The 23,398-nt window shown below is 39.4% G+C and overlaps 1 protein-coding gene across 1 annotated transcript; it reads right to left on the bottom strand.

The window, feature by feature from the left end:
- Positions 1–1,141: 1,141 nt before the first annotated feature.
- fis1 (fission, mitochondrial 1) lies at positions 1,142–22,544 on the bottom strand. Its single transcript, XM_062984238.1, has 5 exons — positions 22,388–22,544; positions 11,348–11,480; positions 9,684–9,760; positions 3,435–3,540; positions 1,142–2,326 (listed from the first exon to the last, which is right to left on the bottom strand). The coding sequence occupies exons 1-5, from the start codon at positions 22,478–22,480 to the stop codon at positions 2,229–2,231; spliced, it is 507 nt and encodes a 168-aa protein (XP_062840308.1). The 5' UTR covers positions 22,481–22,544; the 3' UTR covers positions 1,142–2,228.
- Positions 22,545–23,398: the final 854 nt, after the last annotated feature.

Raw genomic sequence — 23,398 nt, 5'->3', positions numbered from 1 at the left:
CAGAGGTTGTGAGGTACCTCACAACCTCTGAGGATGCCTGCCATAGATGTGGGCGAAACGTCGGGAGAGAATACTTCTGGAACATGGCCAGACAGCACATACAACCACCCTGTGGTTCTGAGAAACCTGAGCAGACTGATATGGATGAGTAACACCTAAGTATAACATCTTTGCCCATGTTGCCGTTTACTAGCCTTCCTCACCCTGAAAATTGGAAATGTCAGAAATGTTTGAAGCAAAGTTTTGTGTATACTAAATAGCCAAAAATAAAAATCCAGATTTTTCAAAGTTCTTGAGCCTTAGCCTGGATTTGGTATTATTTGGTAATGTAGATCCAGCCTCAGTAAAGGAAGTATGAGACAAAATGTACAGTTACTGATGCAAAGCAGAGTTGGGGGTTTGTTCCAAACTCGCGTCAATTCCAGAAAGGGGGGAAAGTCCCTCCTGAACCAGGAACTGCTTGCTTTGCACTGGCTCAGCAACTCTGTGGAGGGAGCTGGAGTAGAGACAGAGCGAAAACAAGTGGGCCATTTCAGTCCAAAGGCTGCTTCAAGGACCTCGATACTCGCTGGGCCGAGAGGGGGGTGATTAAGATGCCAATGGGTGTGTTCACCCGTAGTAACATCCAGAATTTCCTGGCCTCAACAGCTCCAGCACCACCCCTGCCTTGCGAAACCAGCTATCTTTCCATTCCTGGGAGATCGGCTTTGGTTTTATGCCAGACTTGGCATCCGTTATCTGATTCCAATTAAGGGCTAAGCTATTGCCAAGGATCCAGAGTTCAAGGAAAGCTATCAGATGTTTATTATTGGAGAAAGATCCTGGCAAATGGCCAAGGAAAGAAAACATTACCTGCAGCTGACAACCTAAACATGTTGACTTGGTTGCAACAATCTGAAATGCAGGGGTTAGAATAATAGTTGGAAGAGACCCCAAGGCCATCCAGTCCAACGCCATTTGGCCATGCAGAAAGAAACAATCAAAGCATTCCCAACATATGGCCATTCAGTCTCAGTTCAAAAACTCACTGGGTGATCCTGGGTGACACTCTCAGCTCTAGAAAACCCCATGATAAGAGTCCCCATAAGCCAGAAAGGATTTGAAGGCACACAACATGAAGAAATCAGGACTGACAAGGATGCTCTGTGGTACATCTATGTTTATTCACATTCCTGCCTCATACCAGCCAGAGGCTAAAGGAAAAATATTAAAGCACCTATTAGAGCAGTAGAGAAATTACGAGAGAGCAGGAAAGTAGTGCTTCTGATATTGTGAGCATCCACGGCAACCCTGTAGCATCAGCTCAGAAACAGATGAAAAACAGTATATAAGGCAGCTTCAACTTCTGGTCCTTCTATCACGCTTCCAAAATGTCCATTGTTAAGACGAGGCAGATGCAACCAATTCTTGTGTCGACATCCCTTTTGTTCTTCCAGCACCACCAAATTTTTTGTAAAGAAAAGGGTGGAATGGCCAAAATAAAAGGTTGCATAGTGAGATGCAAGAAAGAAGACTCTAAAAGACCAATGGAGCTTAAGAGGGTTGTGACTGTGTACAAATGTTACCATAACACGTGCTTTTTCCCTAGCATGTGGCAGTCAGTTGGGGCAGAGGGGTGAGAGAAAGGGGCCACATCTGTGTGCGTGTGGAGAAAGTGCATTTACCAGAAAAGGAAAAACCATAATCTAGGGGGGAAACTTGGCTTTCTCAAGATCTTCTTTTAAGACCAGGTGGATCTTGGCTTCTCAGAAAAGACCAACCTTGTTTTAATCTTCTCCAAATGTCTCTACTTCCCAACAGTTTAGTCTCAAGTGACAAGAACAAGGAAGGATAAATGGAGGCAATGATGAGGAGAATTCATGTGCTAAGGTAGAGTAATCAAAGGACAGGTTGTGGATTCAAACTTTGGCTACTGGACAGGAAACTTGTGTTCTAAGATCCAAAGGCAACCTCAACACCATCACATCGTACATACAAACACTCATATTGCTACTGGTCAATCTTCGATGGGGCAATCAGAGCCAAACTGCCACTTTGACCATTGAACATGGCAGCCAACCAGGCACGAGGAGAACAAGAGTCCAGGAGTCAGTCAGGTTAGCATCTTTTGAGCGAGCGTTTTTAATCACCCCACAGCTTCTCCGAAGGGGCCAGACCATCATCCGCCAGGCTGAGCTGTGTCAAATGAGAGGGAGGCACCCTTCCTTGGCCCGCCCAAACCAAGCCTGTTACGGTTTTGCTTTGGCGATGGCCAAGCCGATGAGGCCGGCCAGCCCGGCTGCCCCCAGGGCCATGCCGCCAACGATCGCCATGCCAACCAAGCCATCTGTGGAAAGAACAAAAAATACTAATCATTGATCACTGGTTAAGGATTGATAGGGTTAAAGGATCTTTGGACTAAGGCCTGTGAAGAGGACGGGAAGACAAAGCTAAGTCCACACATTGGAAACATATCAAGTCCAGTTTCCATGTGAATAGCTCTCCCACACCCCACACCCCTTCCCTACTTTACATGAGAAGAGGTGATAATCTGAAAGTAGCTATAAAATGTTGTTGCATTTATTAGCCAATTTAAGGAAAAATATGTTGGGCGATTGGGCTTATTAACAAAAGACCCTCTCCATAAACGTATAGTAGAGTAACTTATTAGCAACAGCGTGACCCAGCACCAGTAGGCAAAAGTGATAAAAAGAACAAAAACACACATACCAATGTTATCTCTTCCTTAGGAGGCTTTTCTTTACAGCAAAATAATGTGGTAGCACTATTTACAAGAACAAGGTTTCCATAAATAAATAAAGTTTATTTATAAATAAATTTCTTTTTGCTTCCTTTTTTGCTTCCACGCTGGGCTTCTTTCTCATGCAGATAAACAGCTTTGCTCTCACAAAGCCTCCTCCCACAACGAACTTACGCAGGGGCTTCACACAGTAGATTTACAAACAGCCTTCACATTAAAGCTTCACTCACTGAAGCTTCTCACACTGATGCTTTCTCACATTCCTCAGGACAACACTAGCTTTGGCCCACTAACACTAATCGGCTTCAGCCTACTCACTCTCCTTAGGGCAACACTAGCTTATTTAACCCCTTCAGTGCTTTACTCACATTTTTGTAATTAAAAATACCTAGTTAATTTTTAATATTTCTGCCAAACAAGGATCCAGTGGAATGTTGGAAGTGACAAGTGATAGGCTGAGTACATTAAAAAAAAAACTCAGCCAATCGCCGGTCCCTTCCAATTTTCCATTCTCCTACCTCATCCCATAGGATCCTTATTTTACCTTAATTCATCTAATAAATGCAAAACAATTTAAATGAATTGGAAATGTCAAGAGAGTTAGTCAAAATGAATAAGAAACGCAAATTGGTGGAAGCCAGGATTTAGATGTATAAAATAAGCAGTCATTGTCACCCTTCTCCCGTCTTCTAACCTTTCTGCATGGCTTTGTTAATAAGTTTCTCCAATTCTAAGGCCTGTGTGTTGCCCGGCTCTGTCTTCAGCAGGCCCCGGATGTACTTCAATGCTTTCTCATACTCCTGCCAAAAAACAGAGAATAAAATGCAGTCATGTATGAAGTCAGGTCAGGCATGGTTTCGGTTATACACCTGGGATGCAGACAACTCCTTAAAAGAGAAACGTGGAAAACAAGTGAAGGTTTCCCAGCTTCCAAAAGGAAAAAGAAGTGAATTAAGTATAGAGATGTTTATCTGATAAGGAACGGGAAGAAACATAGCAAGGAGTCCTTGAGAGTCCAAAGAACAATAGGGGGAAGAGCTATGGGTTCATTTGTCAAACAGTTATGGTTTCATTTGTCTGGAATACTCAATGAAACTGTCAGACAGGACAAACAGCAATGTAGGATATGATGTGAACATTGAAATCTTTCAACCAGTTCATAGGTACATACTAGAACCAACGGCTTCATCTGAGAGGTTCCCAATGGCAGAACAATGAGTCTGAATTGGTTTGCTAGCAGAGGAGTAGAAAATCTCAAATCTTGGGAAGTTTCTCACATGGCCGCATAATTTGAGAATTTTCAGATTTGCTATACGGGTGTTTCACAATTCCAAAAAGACAAAATAAAGCTCAATTACAGTGGAAGAAATGATTGTAAAATAAAATATGCTGGCATTCTTTATCTTGTTCTTTAGCCTTTGGTGCCACCCACCACTGCAATGCTTCAACAAACTTCTCTGAAACTGCATTTGACTTTTGGACTGAATGGGGTTCTCCACACCCATGCTAAGAGGACCCTTGGTGCAATAGATTTCATGAATGGTAGAGACAGCTTTCGAGCAAATGAGTAGCATGCTCTTAACTAATAAACCCAAGTCTCTCGTTCTGAGAAACAGTTATCTGTACACTAAGCACTCCAATCCTTCCTTCTTGCTTAAGACAGAAACCTGAACTACATAAGAGAATAACAAGAGTATGGGAGTAGTTGGGACATAGCTGGTTGTCTGCATAAAAGCAGTTGGTACTCACTGAGGAGTAGTTACAAGTTCATGGTCACTCCCATCCATCTACTTAGCTAGCTAGCTAGCTATCTCCCACCCTTCATTTTGAGATCTCAGGGCAGTACAAAATAACAACAAATTTGAAACAGGAGAATATTAATTTTGAAAAGCTAAAATTTATTTAAACAATAAACCAAACAAATAAAAAAGGTTTAAATATTTTAAATGAATAAAAACCACTTGCACATGAGGCTTCTTTTTTTAAATAAAACCCAGGCCCCAAAAGTTTTCATGAACATCCATGCTTTCACCTGGCACCTAAACAGCAGCAATGTTGGCATGCTAACTGGGGCTGGATCTACACCTCCATATAATGCAGTTCAACTGCACTGAAGTGGATTATATGGCAGTGTAGACTCATATAATCCAATGCAGTTAAACTGCGTTCTGAAATGGCATTATTTGGTAGTGCAGCCTGGGCCTGCAAAGACAGTATGTTCCATAACTGGGGCCCCATAGCAAAAAGGCCCTCTCCCATGTCCCCACAAGGCGTATTGCTCAGACCGAGAGGACACAAAGGAGGGCTCCTCCAGTAGATCTTAAACCTCCTATACATTTTCAGCTGGGCAGAATTTGAAACTGGATTATCTTCCCTGCAAGCCTTATGTTTACCTGCTGCACCATGCAAAGATACATGCCACCAACATAGGTTGCTTGCTTGTTGCCTTTCCTTGCACCCTTACTCTCCTGGCTGCATATCACCAGACACACTCCTTTGAGAGCAAAATGGAACCAAAAAGAAAACACACTCAGCATTCTCTGCCTTGGGCTTCCCTCCTCCCAAAGCTCCTCCTTATCTGAACTGTTGTCTCCACACACTCCAAGATCCAAGAGTCCATCACTTGGCAGTCCATAAAGCAGGCAGATAAGAAGATTGATAGGATGAGGACACCGCCCTAGTTTTGACAAGTTTTATGAAGCTGGGATTAGCTGCCAGAGATAAGTGGAGGCCAAGGTAATGGGAGGTACAAGACTTTCACCTTTCTGGAAAAACTGAGATCTTCTTACTTGGCTGGGGGTACCCATGAAAGCGGAATTAAAATGATAATGGAACATATTTTGACTCAGGATTTTCCTCCACAATCCCTTTCATACATACAACAGTTTCAGCCATCACTGGAGAACACAATTGCTTCCTATTTACAAAACCCTTCAAGTATAAGACCTCATATTCAGTGGGAGAAAGTTGTTAACAGTACACCTCCCTTGGGTGGTGATTAGTTCTGAGGGTGCAGAGAGAGAATTAATACAATAATGCCTTAGCAGAGCTGCTGAGCCCTTTGGAGAACTAATGCTCACTCATTAGTGCATGGTCACCAGAGCTGTAGGAAAAGCAAATGGAGGAATTTGCTAAAAATGGATACTGACATTTAGTTATTTGGAAAGGAAGACAAATGTAGACTTTAAAGTAACCCCAAGGGGAATTTATTAAAAGAGATATAAGTTTTAATAGATATAAGATAGGTATAAGAACCCACAAATTGTATGGGACGCTTATAAAGCAGTGGCGAGAGGATTCTTAATCCAATTAAATGCTACTAAACGAAAACAAAAAGAAGCAGAATGGAATAGTTTAAATAAGGAGATTGAGATGAAGGAAAAGGACTTAAAAGCCAACCCCAAAAACAAAAAGATAAAAAGAAATCTAGATCTATTAAATAAAATGAAAGAGAGTAGAGACTTAGAGAAATTGGCAAAACAAATTAAATGGGTTAAACAATACGCTTTTGAAAATGCAAACAAACCGGGGAAATGGTTATCACGTTTAATAAGGAAGAAGAAACAGAGCAGACAAATTATTAAAATCAGAACCGAAGGCAAAATAGTAAATTTAGATGAGGAAATAAAAGAAGTATTTCAAACATATTACGAGAACCTATACTCTAAAGATAATATCAATCCCGAGGCCATAACAGAGTTCCTAGGTAAATTACAATTGGATAAAATCACAGAAGAGCAAAGATGCGAACTCAATAAAGAAATCACAGAGGAGGAAATTCTTAAAGTAATCAACAATGTAGACAGTAATAAAACCCCGGGGCCGGATGGATTTATTGCGGGCTTTTATAAATTAGGATTAAAAGAAGTGACCTCCTTCCTGAAAAAATTAATGAATCAGGCCCTCCAAAGCAAAGTTATACCAGATTCTTGGAAGGAGGCAACGATAGTGGTGATACCCAAAGAGGGTTTAGATATGTCGGATGTGAAAAACTACAGACCCATCTCCCTCCTAAATACAGATTATAAAATTTTCACAAAGATCCTGGCGAATAGGCTGAAGGACTTCCTTGCAGAGTGGATAGGAGAAGACCAAACGGGCTTTCTCCCAGCTAGATCGATTAAGGACAATGTAAGAATAATAATTGATGTTTTGGAATACTATGAACAACATAATCAAACAGAAGTGGGCCTTCTCTCCTTGGACGCAGAGAAAGCTTTCGATAACTTAAATTGGAATTTTTTCAAATTGTTATTTCGAGAATTGGACCTAGGATTTCAAATTCAAAATGGCATCAACAGTATTTATGAGGAACAATGGGCAAAAATACAAATTAATGGCCAGGAGACAAAAAAATTCGAAATAAACAAAGGTACGAGACAAGGCTGCCCCCTCTCACCCTTAATATTCATTATGGCATTAGAAACCCTGCTCAGGGTAATTAGAAACGATTCGAACTTGCAAGGCCCTAAAGTTGACAAACAAGATTATAAGTATCGGGCGTTCGCAGACGACGTGATATGCATTATAGAAAATCCAATCCAGAATATTAAAAATTGGCTTTCGAAAATTGAAGATTATGGAAAGGTGGCCGGCCTTAGAATCAACACAAAGAAAACAATGATCCTTACCAAAAATATGTCAAAAAAGAAACAGAAAGAGCTATACGATATCTCAGGGTTAAAAACAGTGTCCAAATTAAAATACTTAGGGATCTGGCTATCAGCGAAAAATAATCAATTATTAGATTTAAATTACATTGAGAAATGGAAAGAAATTCGAAGGGATCTGGAAAAATGGAAAAATCTAAATGTCTCTCTAATGGGAAGAATAGCAATAATTAAGATGAATGTCCTGCCAAAGTTACTTTACCTATTCCAAAACCTACCAATTATAAGGAGTCCCAAGATATTCAAAGATTGGCAAAAAGACATTACAAAATTTATTTGGAGAGGCAAAAAACCCAGGATCAAATTTAGCACAATGATTGCACCGAAAACGCAGGGAGGTTTTGGCCTCCCGAATCTAAAACTTTACCATGATGCTAGTGCTCTTCTTTGGATAAAAGAGTGGATCAAATTGGGAAAAAATAAAATTTTGAATTTGGAAGGCCATGAATTAAAGAAAGGTTGGCATGGATATTTATGGTATGGTAAAATGAAAATTGACAAACAATTTGGCAACCACTTTATTAGATCTGTTTTATTGAGAACATGGGAAAAATATAAACCCCGCTTCTACACTAAAACACCACTATGGCTATCCCCGATTGAAGCTGATCATAGAAGGCTATTAGGTTGGCGGATTTGGCCGACCTATAGCCAATTGTTAATTATGGCAAAGGATAAATCCAACCCCCCCAAAGTAAAAGAATTAGCTGAAATACAAAAACTGAACAAAAATGTGTCCTGGTACCAATTTTTCCAAATTAATGAGGCATATAAAAGAGACAAAATAGTCGGATTTGATCAAGAACAAGGTTTTTGGGATAAACTTATCCACGTGGAGAGGAAGAATATATCCATACTGTATAATAAACTACTGTCCTGGGAAATTGAAACAGATTTAATAACTAATTCTATGATATTATGGGCCAGGAACATAAACAGACCCATTCAATTGTGCGAATGGGAGTCGATTTGGAATAAAAAAATAAAATATACGTACTCAGTAGATATGAAAGAAAATTGGCTTAAGCTTATTCATAGATGGTACTTAACACCTAAGAAAATAGGGCATATGTATAAGGACGCAAATAATAAATGCTGGAGGTGTAAAGCCCAAATAGGATCCTATTTCCACATGTGGTGGAAGTGTAGGAAACTAGATAATTTTTGGACTACAATCCTGGAAGAGAGTAATGACATATTAAAGACGAAATTTGTGAAAAGGCCGGAACTACTTTTGCTAGGTTTATATGACCCCGAGGACAGAATTGACACTAATACCGATAAACTTTTCACCTTTTTCATCACCGCAGCAAGGCTCCTGATTGCAAGACTCTGGAAGTCAACGCAAGTACCGTCAAAAGAACAGTGGCTGGAAAAAGTGATGGAAATCAAGAATATGGACCAACTATCCTTCTGGATCAAAAGAAATAATGGCACCCCACTAAAGGCTACTGACTGGTCTAATTTTGAGGAATACTTAAAGAGAAAACTACAAAAGAATTAAGGACTGAAGTAATGGACTTAGTGAGCATAATTGGAAGTCGAAATATCACCTCCCCATCCCCCCTCTGCCCAACCCCCCTACCCCTTTTTTTTATGTCCCACATCCCCCCCCCTTTTTTCCCGATTGCACCCTTACCCCAATCTGTGTATGTGTCACCACAAACCCCACCCCTACCCCTATAGTTAATTCTTGTTTGTCTGTGTACCTCGTGTTGAAAGAAATATCAATAAAAAGTACTTGCAAAAAAAAGATAGTGAGTAGTGTCGGAAGTCATAGGTGATGGGTTCACAGGTATGGGGAAGGAGGGAAAGGGTTTGTTAGGATGTTATAATTGTACAGTTTTTGTTATACTATTTGTATTTGATTTCTACGTTCTGTTTGTAATTTACATACAATACATTTTTGAAAAATTACCCAAAAAACGGAAAGTCAAACGGAGCTATGTTCTATGGGTGTTGTTTAAATGCTTTAACTCAGAAACAGCACCCAACAGGCCTGGGAAAGAATACAGAAAGGCAGCAAGGAAAAGCAGATATAGCATTGAGAAATGTTTTGAAAAGGGGATGTAAAGGGGGGGATAGATCTTCACAATTCAAATCCCAGAAAGACTAGAGCTTAATGTGCTGGAAAGAATCTTTGGACGTTTTCACTGTAAAGCTCTCTGGAGAGTAAATCCAGCAGGAGTATAAATAAAACCAGTCTAGTGGCAAATCCAGAGTTTTGGCAAGGTAGGGAAATAGGGCAAGGAACAGAGCACCAGGAAGCTCACCTTCAGTCGGTAATTGGCCACTGCCAAATAGAAGACATAGTCACGCTGCTCTTCTTTGGTCCCTTTGGGCAACAGATCTAAAGTGGAGAGGGAAAAAGAAAGTTTGAATAACGATGCAGGGAATCTGAAAACATCATCTAGTTCTGGACACATAAGAAACTTGGCAAGCTTGTATTAGGGATGGTTGCACTTGGACAGGAAAGCATCCATAACCTAGAAGACTGTTAAAATCACAGAGCTTATGGGATATGTGTTTGTTGATGGGGAACAGTAGTTTATTTTAGTCCCAATACCTATCTTCATCTGTCACTTGGCAGATGTCAAGTGACAATGTCTGGTGCTTTCCATTAGGGTGACAATCTCGACTGGTTACCTTGCGAAAGGGGAAGTCCCTTCTGTAAGAAAATGAGGATTAGTTTTGCCTTGGGGAAGATGCAACTGCTAGAAACATGTCAGGCAAGAGAGAAATAGTATGCCTGGTGTATTGCATGCACACAAAAAGGCTATTTCTCTTTTCTATGGGTTGCAAGTTTCTTTTTCCAGAGCAGGTTTTTTATATGTAAAGATAAGAGCTGACAAATTGGACTAATTGCTCACCTGGTGCCTTCAGGATGTGTTATACAGTTCCCAGCTGAATTGATGGGAGTTGTAGACCACCATACTACTCTGAACACATCCGGTCCCATTTGATTTCAGGCTCTACGCAGAACCAGGCCTAGTGAACACTTGAGTAGAGGATCATGTACAGTAGGGAATACAAAGAATCTATTTCCAATGGTTTAGTAGTATTTAGGTGGAAGACCAGCAGGAACTTCTAGGTTAGGCCAGGAAAAAATTCTGCTTGACGGTCTACCTGCCAGAGTTGACAGTACTGGGATAGATGGACCAGGGCTGATTTAAAATAGGGCAGCATCTTATGTAGCCCAAGAGCTCTGCAGGGCACCAGGTTGGCAAGGACTGCTGGACGAAGCCTTTAGTCTCTGCCATTCAAAAGCTTCCTGACCTATAGATCTCATTGCTTCTCCAACCGTGGCATACATGGCTCTTGTACAGCCCATTCTATCTTGACAACCTGTGAAATCTCAGGCTGAGAGCAACTTGCTCAAAGCCCTCCAGGGAGTTTCATCGCTGAGCAGGGACCAAAACTCAGATTTAGTTCTAATCCAAGATTGGCAAAGTACTGCCCTCTTAACATTTTCATATTGTTACACCCATAAATCCTAGCCAGTCCATCAAAAAGTAAGGAATGCTGGGAGCAGCAGTTCAGCAACATATGGGGAACCCAGAGGACTTTTTCATCAGTCACCCTAAGACTGTGGAACAACCTGCCAGAAGAGATCTGAAAGCTAAATGAGCTGCCAAAATTTAAAACACATTTGAAGACCTATCTCTTCCAGCAGGAATACCCAGCAAGTTTTAATCATAAATTTTAAACTTGTGTTTTAATCACGAATTTTAATTTTATGTTCTGTGTATTTCAATATGTATTTTGTAGACTTATGTTTTAATATGTGCATTTTATGACTGTTTTTTAGATAATTATGTGATGTTGTAACCTGCCTCGAGCCAAGAGCAGGCAAGACATAAAATTATTGTTATAATTGTTGTTGTTGTTATTGTTAATTCCAAGTTGTCCTCCCTCACTGGGCTGACCTACAGCTCACCTTCCAGGAGTACAATGCCTTTCTTGATGTCGTCGGTGTATTTGCTACGAATCAAGCACCAGGCGTATTCAAATTTGGTCCCTTTGGAAATGTTTCCTTCTTTCAACTCAGCATTGTACTTCTTCTCAAACTTCTGCAGAATGAAGAAAGGATTGAAAGAAGGAAGGGGAGCGGGTTAAGTCCTCTGAGTGTAAACTCTTCCTCCAAAACTATCAGGTAAAATTGGATCATCCAGACACCTAGGTACTTGCGACCCATCCAGGATCTGGTGCAGTCAAACTATAACTTAGCTGAGACAGAGGAAAAATGAACATGACTTTATTGCTATCATTTTACTATTCACAAAACCCTTTCACAGAAGTACACTATCATTATTATATAGGTGGGGAATATGGGGTCCTTCTTGTTGAATTCAACTCCCATCAGCTCTAGCAGAACATTTAACTGGTTATGGATGATGACAGTCATTGTTAGCCGCCTTGAGTCCCAACGAGGTGATAGGAAGAATGAAAGTTAATAAATAAATGGGAGTTGCATTTCTAAGACAGAAACTTTCACAATAGCACATGGATGGGCAACACGTGGTAATTCAGGTGATGCTGGACTGCAAACTTGACCACCCTCATCATTGGCTAAGCTGGGCAGAGACGCTAAGAGCTGCAATCTGACATTTGGAGAGTCACATTTTGCCCATTTCTACTCTATAATGAGACCCTAAGCTAAGTTAGGCCTTCAACTTCTAATAAACTCTACAATGCACATATTCAGAAAGTTCTATACCAAATCAGACTATTTGCCCAACTAACCCAGGGCTGAAAAGTTTTAGATGTTCTCAAGCTTTTGGCTTCGTTTCCCTCAGCTTCACCTGCTTGATGGTAATGGGAGTTTGCATGCCGATCATAGCTTCTCCCAAACTAGGAAGCCTGGCTCCTGTTCTGAGGAAGGACACTCATGATAGTTCAAAATTAAAGTTGGACTCCAGCTCCCAGATTTCCCCAGTAACATGACTGCCAGCATGCTCAGTGGCAAAATCTAGGAGCAGATATATATATATATATATATATATATATATATATATATATATGTATGTATGTATGAATGAGAATGACCTTTACAGGATTCTGATGGCCCAAAGCTCCTCCTTTGTTTGGGTGTTTATTTCATAAGGCTGTCTGATGGACGAAACCAGATGAGTCAACCTGGGAAAACAACTCTGATTCCTTGGCACTCGTGCCCCACCTCTCATTTCCCCAATAACTGCCAAGTGGCAACAGAAGGGCTACTGATCGTTTGCCAAACAAGAAGGCTGCCATCCTGGAACAAGCCTTTGCCTTTTAACAGCCACATGCAGAAGAACTCTTCTCTGCTTGGAGAGCCAGGGTTGGCCCAAACTTTGGCTTACTGAATCTCTCCCTATTAGATTAAAATGTAGAAACTCTTCTGAGGTGAAGGACAAAACTTGAACCTTCATAAGGAGGATATTAAGATTTTCTGGGGAGACCTGTTCAAAACACTTTTGCATTTTACTGGCAGATAATCCTCCTCCATCTAGATTACCACTGGAACTGAAAGAAAATTCGGAGTAAAGTGCTGTTGGCTTCTCTGGGAAAATGTTAACTGCTACTGACTTAATGGGAGACCTTGAAGGCACTCTACTTTCAACAGTCCTGACCAGATCTTACAGATTCATGATACCTACCCCACCTTAGAATCTCAAAATTCAGCTTCTCACAATGGCTGAAGAAAGGCTACATAGGAAGTGATACAGAATAAATAAGGCATACAAGAAGACATTCAAATACAATTTTTGAATCAGAGTTGAAAATCAATGTTAAAATACATGAGTACAAACAGTGTTGAATATTTATATTGCAGAGATAACACTAACATAAAATGATACTTTTAAGATAAAGACAACATTCTGTACCAACAAGCTATTGTTCCTGTACAAAAAAATAGCTACCTTAATAGGCCATATATCTAGAATTAAGGAACATTTAAATCCCAAAAGGCCCAAATATTCCTGTTGTGCATGGACTGTTGTCCACTGAATACTTAAGGATCCATACTACTGATGAGGAAAAGTGTGGATTACAATATGCTAACTAGAAGTCTCTGAGAGCCAGTGCCCCCAAATGTAAAATTTCATAGCAACCTCTGAGCACTGGCAACAAAAGAAATTATGCCTAAGTTTTAAAAAATGAGGCAAGAAAGAAACAATGTATGCATATATCATTTTATAAAAGATCAGAGAGGTCAGCTCTTCAGTTCTGCCTAGCCTGAAACTTTGTTTTAAAGTATGGAGCACCCTGTTCTCATACCCCATTCCCAGGTGAGGAATCAATCCAACAGGAACAGGCTTACCGACCGGATCTTTTATGAAAGGTTATGCAAGTATTGGAGAAATAAAAAAGCACATCAAGGACCTCTGTAGCCGGAATTGTGTTGTCGGAAACCAAACACTGATCTTTTTGTCTGCTGTCAACCGAGTGAACGGGGCGGGCCGCAGCAATTGCTACCTAAGGCAGACAGTTTGTTTATAATCACACCAGAGAAATACGCATTCCTTTGCATTTACGTAAATAGGACCCCAGCAAAGGTGAGTGGGTGCAAAAAAGTTAGCCAAGTGAACCCCATTTAATCAAGAGCTCAGATGAGAAATTTTTCAAAACACATAGGACAGTTTTAAGAACAAGGTGACCTTTGGGGAAAGAACTAATGAAATTCTTCTAAAGGCTTGTCAAAATGGCCCACGCAAGACCCGATCAAGTGGGTGTGATGCCTCACAAGCCTCCTGAAAAAAATTGTATGTTTGTTGAAAAACAGTTGTTCCAGGAGGAGAGGTCACCTCACCTGTCATAAAGGGTCCTTTTCATTTGGGTTTAAGGAAACAGAAGTCTGTTTGAACAACATTCTGGTTGCAACACAGCTGCTCAAAATCTGGAAAATACTGCCATGAAGTCACGAAAGGTCTTCAAGAGCACCTTGCCTTTTTCTAAGGAGGGGAATTTGTTATCGCAAGAGTCAAGGTGTAGACACGCTGGACCCAAGGCATCCTCTCAATTGCCAAACTGAAGGCAACATGTGGGATTACTAGCTGACTCCAGGCTTGATTAAGGGTGGACATACTGGTCTTGAGATAGTGCAAACTGGGGTTGTTAGATCTTAGCATGAGTTTTCAGCTTTCATGGATCACCTCCAAGTGGGAGAAAAGTCTGCAAATGTGTGTGTGGGTGATTCAGCTCCCGCTCAGCTAAGAAAGGAGCAGCTTCCTACAAATTGTAAGTCTTAATGGATTTCTTGCTGCAACTTACAAGCATTCAAGAAGGTCTATGTATTGATTTAGTTCATTCCTCTCCCAGTCTTAGTGGCACCCTCCAGTCCCTTCTACATGCATGGTCTAGATCAGTGGTTCTCAACTTGTGGGTCCCCAGGTGTTTTGGCCTACAAGTCCAAGAAACCCCAACCAGTTTACTAGCTGTTAGGATTTCTGGGAGCTGAAGGCCAAAACATCTAGGGACCCACAGGTTGAGAACCACTGGTCTAGATACAAGCAAGTAGGATAGATTCATGTTCCAGATGACATTTCCCCAAATCAGTGAGAAAGAAAAAGAGGCAACATGGCGTAGTGGTTTGTGCATTGAATTACAACTGGAGACCAGGATTCAAATCCCTGCTCATCAATGGAAAACCACTGGATGTCCTTGGACGAGTCCCCCGCTCTCAGTATCAGAGGAACAGAAAAGTAACACCCCTCCCCTCTGAAGACATCTTGCCAAGAAAATCCTAGTACAGGTTCACCTTAAAGTTGCCATAAATCGGAAATGACTTGAAGACACACAACCACAGCAAAGTGAGAAAGCCCATTCACATTTGACATTTAACATAATCCATAATGTTCCATAATATAAGTCCAACAGAGTTCATTTTTTGGATTGTAATCCCAGATCTCCCTAACTGGACCTGTAGCACGTTGCACTCCAATGGGTGGTCATCTTTCAGTTGTGCCTTGCATTACAACAAAGCTTCATGTAAGTAGAGAACTAACATAACAAGAAATGGCCTGGTTGAAAAGGTTTTACCGGCATCAAATTCCAGAAGGCTAGCTGTATTAGTGTGTAGCAACAAAACACAAAAGAGTTTTGTGGCATCTTAAAGACCCAAAGCTCCTATATCAACCTCCTGCTTACATTAGGAATGATCAGGCAGCACAATTATATGATTGTTTTCATGTCCGAATGTGCCAACCAGATCAAGCATTGTTTTCTACATAAATGAACAAGTCATTGTCACAAAGAGTTTCTGAAGGTTATGAATATCAACTGATTAAGATTCAAATTGTTTAAATTGACAAGGAGCCAGCATAAGAATTTCCTTTCCTTGTCACGAGAAATCCTCCCCTGCCTCTTAATCACCAGCACTTAATTTTGGTCTGGATATGTGACTTATAACGAGAGTGTCAAACAAAAGGCTTAATCACAAAATTGTTGTGCGCCTTCACATTGTTTTCAGATCTAAGGCAAACCTGTAACTGGGCTTTCTCAGTAAGATCTGTTCCGAGTTTGTTTGCCTTTGCCTTCTTCTGAGGCTGAGAAAATATGTCACTGGTTTAACTGCCATGGCTCAATGCAATTGATCATGTGAATATCATGTAGTATGGGGAAGCAATCTTTGGTAGAAGAGACTATGCAAAACTACAACCCCCACAATTCCTCAGCATTGAGCCATGGCAGTTAAAGTGATGTCAAACTCCATTAATTTTACAATGTACTGTATATACTCGAGTATAAGCCTAGTTTTTCAGTCCTTTTTTAGGGCTGAAAAAGCTCCCCTAGGCTTATACTCGAGTGAGGATCCTGGCTGGCTTATGTTCAGGTTGGTCTATACTTAAGTATATAGGAAATCAGACTTAGACCGTCTTATCTTATTAAAGTCTTATTATTACAATCATAAATTACAATTTTATGTAAAATTCAAAAACATTTAACCTACTGATGCCTCAAATAATGTAATTTTATTAGTATCTATTTTTATTTTTGAAATTTGCCAGTAGCTGCTGCATTTCCCACCTTCGTCTTATACTCGAATCAATAGGTTTTCCCGGTTTTGTGATAAAATTGGGTGCCACAGCTTATATTCAGATCGGCTTATACTCGAGTATATACGGTATATGCACCCCAATACTCTTATTTAGTGGCTGCAAAAAGGCTTCAGACTGAGGAGAAAGGACCAACTAGCCAGACTCCAGAAAAATAATCTATGGTGGCAGTCCTAAATATATTTATTGGGATGTAAGCTGCATGGCATTTCACAGAACAAATGACTAAGCCAGGCATACTACACGGAATACACCAGTGCTTAGATAGAACAATAGTTCATTAAGTGCTTACGTTAACAGCAATGATTTGGTGCCCTCTAATGGAAATCCCGCACTTCCTCATGTGCCACTATACAATTATCTCATCACAAGCCTCTCATGTGATTCATTACAAGGCTATGTCATCAGTCAGAGGAGACAGTCAACTTGAAACACTACAATTTGCCTCTTCATGAGAAAAATATGTGAGAGGACATCACTCCAGTGATCCAAACTCTTCATAGGCTTCAAGTTCTCAACCCTTTAATTTTTCTAAATGACTTACCGTAACTTGTATCGTTTATGCAAACTTTGCGACTAAAGGAAAGAATGTGTTGTCGGAGACTTTCATGGCTGGAATCACTGGGTTGTTGTGTATTTTCCAGGGGTGTATGGTCATGTTCCAGAAGAATTCTCTCCTGACGTTTCACCACATCTATGGCAGGAATCCTCAGATGTGGATGCCTGCCATAGATGTGGGCAAAATATCAGGAGAGAATGCTTCTGGAACATGGTCATACAGCCTGGAAAATACACAACAACCCACTAAGGGAAAGAAGTTGGTAATATAGTGTTAATGGACTTAAGAGTGCATCTATACTACTGTCATGGCTCAATACTATGGAATCATTGGAGTTATAGTTTTTCAAGGTCTCCTTAGCCTCCTCTGCCAGAGTGAGTGCCTCATTAAACTACATCTCCCAGGATTCCATAGCATTGAGCCATGGCATCTAAAGTGGTGTCAAACTGCATTAATTTTACATTTACATTGTTAATGTACCCTTACTCTACTTTATCAGATGACACTTTATTCATCTGATGATGATGAGTTAGTCTAGGAAGGTTTATGCTACCGCTTTCTTTCTCTCACATAATGTCAAAGGTACTAGAAGTCCCTTTGCATACTGATTGCTATATTTTTCAATTCAGTCAAAGAGAGAGAAGCTGCCCTTTTTTCAGTTTGTTTTTCCAAGCCTTAACTGCAATGTCAAACTTAAGGGAACCTTGAGTACATACCGTGTTCGCATATTCACAAGATAAACTAGTATCTCCTGTTCTTTTCTATCACCTTTCAGGGAAATAGATTTCCCTCATATATACTATTCCTTCAAGATCTGGCTTATTATTGCTTCGCCTACTTGCTGTCATTTTATATTTCCTTTAGAGAGTGGATTCCGCATCATCTTATGTCTAGACCAAGCAATTACTTTCCTGTAGCTGAACAATACTAATTACAGTTTCAGAAAGGTAATTCAACCGCGTGTATTTGGAAAGAGGGATGAATCAACCAAAGGAAGCAAAGAGGTGGAATCACAAGAAATGAATGCAATTCTGGATCAAGTCCACCAAAACCAGGCCTTTATCCTCCAGGTGGGGCTGATGGAGAAGGCAAGGAACCGCCCCACTTACAGAGTGTCCCCCAAAAATGTGAACCTTTGGTATCCACTAAGATTTGGTTCCAGGACACCCCCCTCCTTCACACACACAAATACCAAAACCCATAGAGCTCAAGTGCCATTATATGCAATGGTGCAATAAAACAACATCCCTTATTCTAAAAATGAAAAATAAAGGTTTATTTTAGGTTTGTGTTGTCAAAGGCTTTCATGGCCGGAATCACATGGTTGTTTTGTGTTTTCCGGGCTGTATGGCCATGTTCCAGAAATATTCAGGAGAGAATACTTCTGGAACATGGCTATAGAGCCCGGAAAACACACAACAACCCTGCTTTGGGTTTGTTTGTTTGTTTATGTTTATTTGGTTGGGGTTTTTTTTTAGCATTTTCAAGTTGTGCATGATTGAGTCTATTGGGTGCCAAATCCATGGATATAGACAACAGACTGTACACCCTTTAACAGCTAATATGCAGCTATGGTGATTATCTAAAGGTTATGTAAATACATCGAAATTGAAGAATAAATTGTTATAAGTAGTTAAACAGAGTTGCAAACAGAAATTATGATTTTATGCAAGGAAACATCACTTGAAGTTTCTCTTGTAATTTTGTGACACCATTAACATCTTTAATCCTATTAAAGATGTATATATTTTTGAGAAAAAAATGAAAAAAAAATCATCCAGAATTATAAGATGTTATGGATGTATACTTTTTGGGAAAAGGAATATATGTATGTATGCTTATGCACACACACATGCGCCAGTATATCCAGAAATACAAACTGTTACAGATGCATACTTTTTTTTTTACCAGAATTGCAAGATATTGTGGATGTACACTTTTTTAAAGTATATATACATATAGAAATCCAGCACAATTTCCATAAATGGGGACTTTTAAGCAACTGGCAAAAAAAAAGAAAAGAAATAATATATACTGAATTCACAGAGCTGTTTTTATAAAACAGAAGTAGTGTGTTACATTAAGTTCAATTTGTCTTTATTTGCCATATATATAGTGTGTGTGTATGTATACATACATATTATATATAAAGAACTAGCTGTGCCCGGCCACGCATTGCTGTGGCAAAGTGGTAGTGGTATTGGTTAAAAATTGTTATGTAATTTTTACTTGATTTTATTTGTATTTTTTAATTAATTTTATTGTAAGTTATCTTTTTATTTATTATATTTTATTTTTTCTTGTATTATTATTAGTTATTTTCTGTTATTATAGTATTTTATTGTATTAATTTTTGTAGTGTTTTTAATTATTTTTTATTGGGTTGCTAGGAGACCAAGTTGGAGGAGCTTAACCTTCTAACTGGCAGCAATTGGATAAAAGCAATTCCTCTCTCTCGAATTAGGACTTTATTTTTCTTTTCTTTTTCTTATCTTCGAGTATATACGGTACAGTAGAGTCTCACTTATCCAACATAAACGGGCTGGCAGAACATTGGATAAGCGAATATGTTGGATAATAAGGAGGAATTAAGGAAAAGCCTATTAAACATCAAATTAGGTTATGATTTTATAAATTAAGCACCAAAACATCATGTTATACAACAAATTTGTCAGAAAAAGTAGTTCAGTACACAGTAATGCTATATAGTAATTACTGTATTTATGAATTTAGCACCAAAATATCACGATATATTGAAAGCATTGACTACAAAAATGCGTTGGATAATCCAGAACGTTGGATAAGCGAGTGTTGGATAAGTGAGACTCTACTGTAAATACTACATAGCATTACTGCGCATGGAACTACTTTTTCTGTCAAATTTGTTGTATAATATGATGTTTTGGTGCTTAATTTGTATAACGATTACCTAATTTGATGTTTAATTGGCTTTTCCTGAATCCCTTCTTATTATCCAACATATTCACTTATCCTGCCGGCCTGTTTACGTTGGATAAGTGAGACTCTACTGTATATTGATAATCTTAAATTATCTGCTTAGAACTGGATTATATGAGGCCCCTTCTTCACAGCTGTATAAAATGCCCACTGAAGTGGATTATATGGCAGTGTGGAGTCAAGATAATCCAGTGCAAAGCAGATAATATAAGATTATAAATGGGTTATATAGCTGTGTGGAAGGGCCTTGAGTCTACACTGCCATATAATCCAGTGCAAATTAGATAATCTGTGGAAGAAGCCTAAGTGAGGCCTAAATCTGCCTGTCCCCTAACTGAAACCTGGCTGTCCCTTGGCTGGTTGCTAGGCAACCAAGTGGGCAGAGATTAGCCCTCTAAACTGGCAGCAATTGGATAAAAAAAATTATTGCTCTCCCTCTAATTAGGACTTTATTTTTCTTTTCTTTTTGTTGTATCAACCTTGAGGCGTGGATGATGGGTTGTGTTGTCAAATTTTGAGGTTGGGGGGCCTGTACTTTTGTTGTTTTGTGAATTGCCGTGATGCCATCACTCTTTTATATATATAGATATACTATATAAATACTATATATATATACACACACACAATATATTTTATACCCAGAAAATATATACAGTAGAGTCCCACTTATCCAACATAAACGGGCCGGCAGAATGTTGGATAAGCGAATATGTTGGATAATAAGGAGAGATTAAGGAGAAGCCTATTAAACATCAAATTAGGTTATGATTTTACAAATTAAGCACTAAAACATCATGTTATACAACAAATTTGATAGAAAAAGTACTTCAATACATAGTAATGCTACATAGTAATTACTGTATTTACGAATTTAGCACCAAAATATCACGATGTATTGAAAACATTGACTACAAAAATGCGTTAGATAATCCAGAACGTTGGATAAGCGAGTGTTGGATAAGTGAGACTCTACTGTATATATATATGTGTGTGTGTATATATATATATACTGTATATATAGTGTATGTATGTATATACACACACACATATATATACAGTATAAACACATACACAAACTATAGTATGTATATGTCTGTATATACACAGTATATATACACACACAATATATATATTTTATACCCAGAAAATATATAGTGTGTATAAATAAATAAATAAATATACTGTATATGTAGTGTGTGTATGTATGTATATATACACATATTATATATACAGTATATACACATACACACTGTATATAGTGTGTATATGTGTGTGCATACATACACAATATATGTATATACACACACACTATATATATTTTATACCCAGAAATATATATATATATATATATAGAGAGAGAGAGAGAGAGTGTATGTGTATGTATGTATGTACTGTAGAGTCTCACTTAACCAACATTCTGGATTATCCAATGCATTTTTGTAGTCAATGTTTTTAATACATCATGATATTTTGGTGCTAAATTCATAAATACAGTAATTACTACATAGCATTACTGCGTATTGAACTATTTTTTCTGTCAAATTTGTTATATAACATGATGTTTTGGTGCTTAATTTGTAAAATCATAACCTAATTTGATGTTTAATAGGCTTTTCCTTAATGCCTCCTTATTATCCAAGATATTCGTTTAGCCAACGTTCTGCCGGCCCGTTTATGTTGAATAAGCAAGACTCTATTATATATACACACATAGTATAGTGTGTGTGTGTGGATGTATATACAGTAGAGTCTCACTTATCCAACATAAACGGGCCAGCAGAACGTTGGATAAGCAAATATCTTGGATAATAAGGAGAGATTAAGAAAAAGCCTATTAAACATCAAAATAGGTTATTATTTTACAAATTAAGCACCAAAACATCGTGTTATACAACAAATTTGACATAAAAAGTAGTTCAATACGCAGTAATGTTATGTTGTAATTACTGTATTTACAAAATTAGCACCAAAATATCACGTTATATTGAAAATATTGACTACAAAAATGTGTTGGATAATCCAGAACATTGGATAAGCGAGTGTTGGATAAGTGAGACTCTACTGTATACACACATATTATATATACAGTATATATAAATATACACACACATACTATATATACGCACTATATATATATATGCCCTGTGTGTGTGTGTGCGTGTGTATATATATATATAGTTTATATACACATTATGTATACAATAAACACAAACACACTATAAATATATACAGAATACACTTTTGGGGAGAAAATGCCCAGCATTATAAAGGGGTGTATCACTTTAAGGGGGCGGGGTGACACCCTGTAGTTTGTTTACCATCAGTCTCGACTGGGAACCAAGGAACACTGCCCCTTTAACTGGAGGCTCCACTTAACCTGCACAGATTCACAATTATTATCGGAGGAAAAAAAACTGCTTTTCACCTGTAGATCCTCCAGCGCCACCACTTCGCTCAGCACCGACTCCATTGCGCCCAATCCCGGAAGAGTTGACCTCAGCCGGAAACGGAAACCCATTCCATTTCCTCCCTCAAGTTCCACATCACGGCTTCACGCTTTCTACGTCATTCTCTTTTTTTTCCCCCCTCCTTCGACTATAAAACTGCGCATGCGCTGTCTATTTCCCACAGGGTCGTGTGCCAGGCCTCATCTCCTTTGCGTTCATTGGAGGAGGAGAACAAAAGGACCCGCCTCTTAATGTGGCTTCAAACTGCATTCATTCTACAGTGTGGATCAGTCATGGGCAAACTTGGGCCCTCTAGGTGTTTTGGACTCCAACTCCCATCATTCCTAACCGCCTCAGGCCCCTTCCTTTCCCCCCTCAGCCGCTTAAGCGGCTGAGGGGGGAAAGGAAAGGGTCTGAGGCGGTTAGGAATGATGGGAGTTGGAGTCCAAAACACCAGGAAGCCCCAAGTTTGCCCATGTCTGTTGTAGACATACTCCCAAACCATTATTATCCTTTTCTGACAAGCCATGTCTTCTTCCTTTTTTTATAGTGTCATAAACGACTTGAGAGCATACTGCAAGTCGCTTCTGGTGTGAGAGAATTGGCCATCTACAGAGACATCACCCAGGGGATACACAGATGTGTTACCATCCTGCTGGGAGGCTTCTCTCATGTCCCTGCAAGCTAGAGCTGACAGACAGAAGCTCTCCCTGTGTCACGAATTCAAACCGGCAATCTTCAGGTCAGCAACTCAACCTTCAGATCAGCAGTTCAGCCAGCACAAGTGTTCTCAACCTGTGGGTCCCCAGATGCTTTGGCCTACAACACCCAGAAATCTCAGCCAGTTTACCAGTTAGGATTTTTTGGGAGTTGAAAACCAAAACATCTGGGGATCCACAGGTTGAGAACCTTTGTGCTGGCTGAGGACCACTGGTTTAACCCATTGCACCACCGCGGCCCTACAGTGGAAGCGTGCTGGGCCCATAACC

The sequence above is a fragment of the Anolis carolinensis genome, chromosome 6, assembly GCF_035594765.1.
Source record: "Anolis carolinensis isolate JA03-04 chromosome 6, rAnoCar3.1.pri, whole genome shotgun sequence".
NCBI lineage: Eukaryota > Metazoa > Chordata > Lepidosauria > Squamata > Dactyloidae > Anolis > Anolis carolinensis.
Note: the sequence above shows the minus strand (reverse complement) of the source record. Positions and strands in the feature narration are given on the sequence as shown.

What these genes read in the sequence shown, in the direction of transcription:
- fis1 (XM_062984238.1), bottom strand. Translation starts at nt 22,480, where the DNA reads ATGGGTTTCCGTTTCCGGCTGAGGTCAACTCTTCCGGGATTGGGCGCA. An exon ending in AGGCATTGTACTCCTGGAAG is followed by an intron (nt 9,761 to 11,347) that starts GTGAGCTGTAGG and finishes TCTCCACTTTAG; the next exon opens with ATCTGTTGCCCAAAGGGACC. An exon ending in TGGCCAATTACCGACTGAAG is followed by an intron (nt 3,541 to 9,683) that starts GTGAGCTTCCTG and finishes GTTTTTTGGCAG; the next exon opens with GAGTATGAGAAAGCATTGAA.